The 4,585-nt window shown below is 32.9% G+C and overlaps 3 protein-coding genes across 3 annotated transcripts in view; all 3 read left to right on the forward strand.

Moving 5' to 3' along the window:
• The window catches only part of LOC108978584 (zinc finger protein weckle-like), a gene marked incomplete in the record, with an annotated part of 2,268 nt that extends 1,191 nt beyond the window's left edge, over nucleotides 1-1,077 (forward strand). Inside the window, 3 exon segments of the mRNA XM_018948939.1 lie at nucleotides 1-234; nucleotides 287-639; nucleotides 702-1,077. Of these exon segments, the coding sequence (XP_018804484.1) occupies nucleotides 1-234; nucleotides 287-639; nucleotides 702-828 (714 nt within the window).
• A 151-nt stretch (nucleotides 1,078-1,228) lies between these two features.
• Nucleotides 1,229-3,115, forward strand: LOC108978582 (zinc finger protein weckle-like). The gene is made up of 4 exons (XM_018948937.1): nucleotides 1,229-1,490; nucleotides 1,553-2,497; nucleotides 2,554-2,906; nucleotides 2,969-3,115. The coding sequence occupies exons 1-4, from the start codon at nucleotides 1,311-1,313 to the stop codon at nucleotides 3,096-3,098; spliced, it is 1,608 nt and encodes a 535-aa protein (XP_018804482.1). The 5' UTR covers nucleotides 1,229-1,310; the 3' UTR covers nucleotides 3,099-3,115.
• A 1,061-nt stretch (nucleotides 3,116-4,176) lies between these two features.
• Nucleotides 4,177-4,585, forward strand: part of LOC108978583 (zinc finger protein weckle-like) — a gene marked incomplete in the record, with an annotated part of 2,868 nt that continues 2,459 nt past the window's right edge. Inside the window, 2 exon segments of the mRNA XM_018948938.1 lie at nucleotides 4,177-4,476; nucleotides 4,539-4,585. Coding sequence (XP_018804483.1) covers nucleotides 4,297-4,476; nucleotides 4,539-4,585 — 227 coding nt within the window.

Genomic DNA, 4,585 nt, shown 5'->3' on the forward strand with positions numbered 1-4,585 from the left:
GAGAAGAAAATATATCCATGTCCACAATGTGATCGAAAGTTCCAAACTAAGGAATGTGTTTTGCGACATATAAAGTTTGTACATGAAGATATACGTTCGTTCATTTGCGAAGAGTGTGGTGAGTGTACACGCACGGAAGCTACACTGCGGGAGCACATGCTTATACATACCGACAATACACCCTTTGAATGTGAAATTTGCAGTAAAGGATTCAAAAATCGAGCGCGATTGAAGGTACGTAATGCATTAAAAAGCATGCCAAAGATACTATACAAAATATTTACAGAGACATATGGAGATGCACAGCGATCATAAACATATATGCAGTGAATGTGGTTTAGAATTGAATTCCCGTGTAACCTGGAATCGTCATATGCTTGTTCATTCTGATGAGATGAGGCATAAGTGCGATTATTGTGGACGCGAATTCAAACGAGCGAAAACTTTAAAAACTCACTTATTACTTCATAGTGGCTTAAAACCCTATACATGTGACTTCTGTGACAAAACGTTTGCCAATGGCTCAAATTGTCGTACTCATAAAAAAAAGTCGCATCCCGAAGAATTGGCGGCCCTAGAGGCTTCCGGGGAAAAAAAATTCACCAAAAATATCCCTAAATTAGCGGTTTTAAAGTCAGTGTAAGTAGACAAGTTGAAACAACTACTAAATACTAATTGAATAAAAATCGAAACCATTTCAGTACACGCACAGCTGAGGATCTACTTCCCGTGGTATCCAAACAAAGTGGGAATTTTTCTTTCGGCAGGAAACCGAAAGTCCCATCTAATTGTAAAGATGAAACACAAGATATAGAAAATAAAACATAAGTGCATGTTATAACGAAACTACTTTGCTTAAAAGGTGTATTAGTTTTAGTCTACAAGTTTTTGGAGTATCCAAATAGTTATACTTGGATGAATGCTCAGTGTCGTCAAAACAGATTGGTATACAAACGCTATGGATTATCATCAGCCGTTGATTTATTACTATTAGTGTTAAACTAAAGTTTTAGTTAATTTTTTATTTTGTGTCAGTTTTAAGCTTTTGCCAAAAGCGTGTTTAAAGATTTCAATAATTTTATATTAATACCCTCTTGCAGTTTATAAAAAATTTCTAAAGTAAAGGAAAAAAGAAAAGGAAACACATTTTCCTTAATGGGGATTATTTATTCCCGTTTCTCCAATGTTAAAAATACAACATTGAAGTAATCAAACTCAAATTGTCAAAACATTTGTACATATACCATATATTTGTAAAGAAAGAGTATAAGCAACATAATATTTAATTTTTTTTAAGTATAAAATCTACTATGTCTAACACATTTGAAGATATCAGAAGTAATTTTGCCGATGCTGAATGGCAATTTTGGTGTAGACTCTGTGCTAAAGATGATGTACGAAATATCAATATGTCGCCAGAGCAAAACCAAACTCCAGTTGACACAAACGATACACTTGTAGATTTCATAGCGGAGTTTTTTAAAGTTCATGTAACTATATTCAAAATTAAAATGTATTTAAATAATTGCTGTTTTTGTCATATTTTGTTTAGATACGGCAAAATGAAAATTTACCACATTGGCTTTGTGCACAATGCTTTTCATCGGTATCGGCCTTGTCGAAATTCACAAATCAAGTGAACAGAGTACAAAGTATGTACAATGAAATACAAAGTACCGGACATAGAAAAGCGGAAGATTTCCGGTTTATCCGAGAAAAATATAACTTATTTGGATATGAGTTATTTATGTTTGACATATCGGATACCAAACCATCTATTGAAAATATTTTTGTTGCTGATGCACCAGAAATAATTGAACACCAATCATTGGATAGCATTGTAAAACGTGAAGTAATAACGGATGAATTACAGAGCGGCATCTTTCTTAATGAAGGCGAATATAATAGTGAATTCCAAGATCCCATTGGCGCAGTTGAGAATCATACTAACGAAGTAGGTGGTCTTGAATTCCCAAGTAACAGCATAAACGACAGTAAAACAGAAGCAACTAGCAAAGTATATAGCAAACTTCATCGACTGGAAAGGCGTAAAAGTTCTTCCGTTGAGGAGTTGAATGTAAACAAACACTTTTGTATCAAATGCTCACTACATTTCAAAAGCAGGAACTATTATCTTATACATATGAGGAAAAAACATGGTGTTGAAACACCATCTAGTAGCATTTCTTGTCCACAATGTTCCAGAACTTTTAAATCTAAATTTAATTTAAAACGACACGTAAAGATACATCGACCTGTAGCGGAGAAGAAAATATATCCATGTCCACAATGTGATCGAAAATTCCAAACGAAAGATTATGTATTTCGACATATTAAGTTTGTGCATGAAGAAATTCGCCCGTTCATTTGCGAAGAATGTGGTGAAGGTACACACACCGAAACTACACTGCGGGAGCACATGCTTAAACATACGGACTATGCCCCTTTTGAATGTGAGATTTGTAAGAAAGGATTTAAAACTCAAGCACGTTTGAAGGTACGTACTGCAAACATTAAAGGGTATGCATAAGATACTATAAAGAATATTTGCAGAATCATATGGAGATGCACAGCGACCATAAACATATATGCAGCGAATGTGGTTTAGAATTGAACTCGCGTATAACCTTGAATCGTCATATGCTTGTCCATTCTGATGAAATGCGTCATAAATGCGATTATTGTGGGCGCGAATTCAAACGAGCGAAAACTTTAAAAACTCACTTAATACTTCACAGCGGCTTAAAACCATATTCATGTGGCTTTTGTGACAAAACATTTGCCAGTGGTTCCAATTGTCGTACTCACAAAAGAAAGTCTCATCCCGAAGAATTGGCGGCCTTAGAGGCTTCCGGAGAAAAGAAATTCACCAAAAATATCCCTAAATTAGCGGTTTTAAAGACAGTGTAAGTAGACAAATTGGAACAACGATTAAAAACTAATTGAATAAAAATTTTAATCATTTCAGTACACGCACAGCTGAGAATCTGCTTCCCGTCGTATCCAAACAAAGTGGAAATTTTTCTTTCGGCAAGAAACCGAAGCCCCCATCTAGTTTTAAAGATGAAACACAACAATATATAGAAAATAAAACATAATGTGTGTTATAACTTAACTATGGTATTTTGCTAAGGGGTTATATACAGTTAGAATAATGAAAAAAGCTAATATTACAGAAATTTTTCAAAAAAACTTTTCAATTTATTGATTTAAAAATTTGTACACATATTATAAAAATTATTTATTTGGAAAGGGTCTACAGCTGATCTTCGGGAGCTCCTCTCAAAAAAGACGTTTTGCGGTGATGGTGATTAATTATTAAAAAATATATTTAAGAAACTCGTGTTAAAATTTGAGACTAATCAGTTTAGTCGATTTCGAGTAATGTTGGTCACCTATTTTTAAAATACCATATTGAGAAAAACGCGTTTAAATGCTGGAATGCAATTTACACAGATACACACACAGATTTTAAGTTACCTGGCCCATATAATTGGACGATGCACTGAAACTTTATATATTTTTTCTTTTCTCTGGGACACTTCATTGTCATAAAAAAAATTGCAGAAAACAAAATGTACGAACTCACAAGCTTACTGCTTGCCTTACCTGCTTATAATGACAATGGTGTAAGGATATTGACCATGGTACAAGGATACTACGGATTATGGCACTTGTACTTCCAGGCACTGTGAAACGCCTTTAGAAATTTCCGTGCAACTTTGAAAGTATTCACCGGAACGATATGAAATTTTCTATGTGTATATATGTATGTACAATAAGAAAATAAAATTAAGAAAAAAAAAAACATTTTTCTGAAAATTCTAACTGTATGTATATAACCCTTTCACTGGTGTATTCATTTTTAATCTACAAGTTTTTGGAGTGTTTGAATAATTATCCTTAGACGAATGTCTTAAAAAAAGACATATATATGTATTCAAAGGCTAGGGGTCATTAGAAGCCGTTGATCTATCACTGTTAACATAATACTCAAGTTTTAGTACATTTTAAATTTTGTATTATTTTATTTTGTTTTAAAATCTTTATATTTATTTCATACAAATTTCCAATGGTATTGGTAAAAAAAGATTAGCAGATTTTCCTTAATGGGGATTTTTTATTCCCGTTTCCCGCAGAATTCTAAATACAACATTGTAGTAATTATACCAAAATTGTCAAAACCTCCTCTACCGTGGTCAAAACATTTGTACCTATACTATATATTATATTTGTCATGAAAAAATACAAGCAACTTAATATTTCACTTCATTAAAAAGTATACAATTTTCTAATATGTCTAACACATTTGAAGATTTCAAAAGTAATTTTGCCGATGCTGAATGGCAATTTTGGTGTAGACTCTGTGCTAAAGACGATGTACGAAATATCAATATATCTCCAGAACAAAACCAAACTACAGTTCACAAACCTGCTGCAGTTATAGATTTCATAGCGGAGTTTTTTGAAGTTCATGTAACAATATACATAATTAAACTGTATTTAAATAATTTCTGTATTTGTTATATTTTGTTTAGATACGGCAAAATGAAAATTTACCACATTGGCTTTGTGCACAATGCTT

The sequence above is a fragment of the Bactrocera latifrons genome, unplaced genomic scaffold (genome assembly GCF_001853355.1).
Source record: "Bactrocera latifrons isolate USDA-ARS-PBARC rearing strain unplaced genomic scaffold, ASM185335v1 scaffold_124, whole genome shotgun sequence".
NCBI classification, from domain to species: domain Eukaryota; kingdom Metazoa; phylum Arthropoda; class Insecta; order Diptera; family Tephritidae; genus Bactrocera; species Bactrocera latifrons.

Bases quoted from the DNA above. Each gene is read 5' to 3' on its own strand.
- LOC108978582 (XM_018948937.1), top strand. From the start codon at position 1,311: ATGTCTAACACATTTGAAGATATCAGAAGTAATTTTGCCGATGCTGAA. The intron at 1,491-1,552 runs GTAACTATATTC...TATTTTGTTTAG, and splicing joins CGGAGTTTTTTAAAGTTCAT to ATACGGCAAAATGAAAATTT. The intron at 2,907-2,968 runs GTAAGTAGACAA...TAATCATTTCAG, and splicing joins TTAGCGGTTTTAAAGACAGT to TACACGCACAGCTGAGAATC.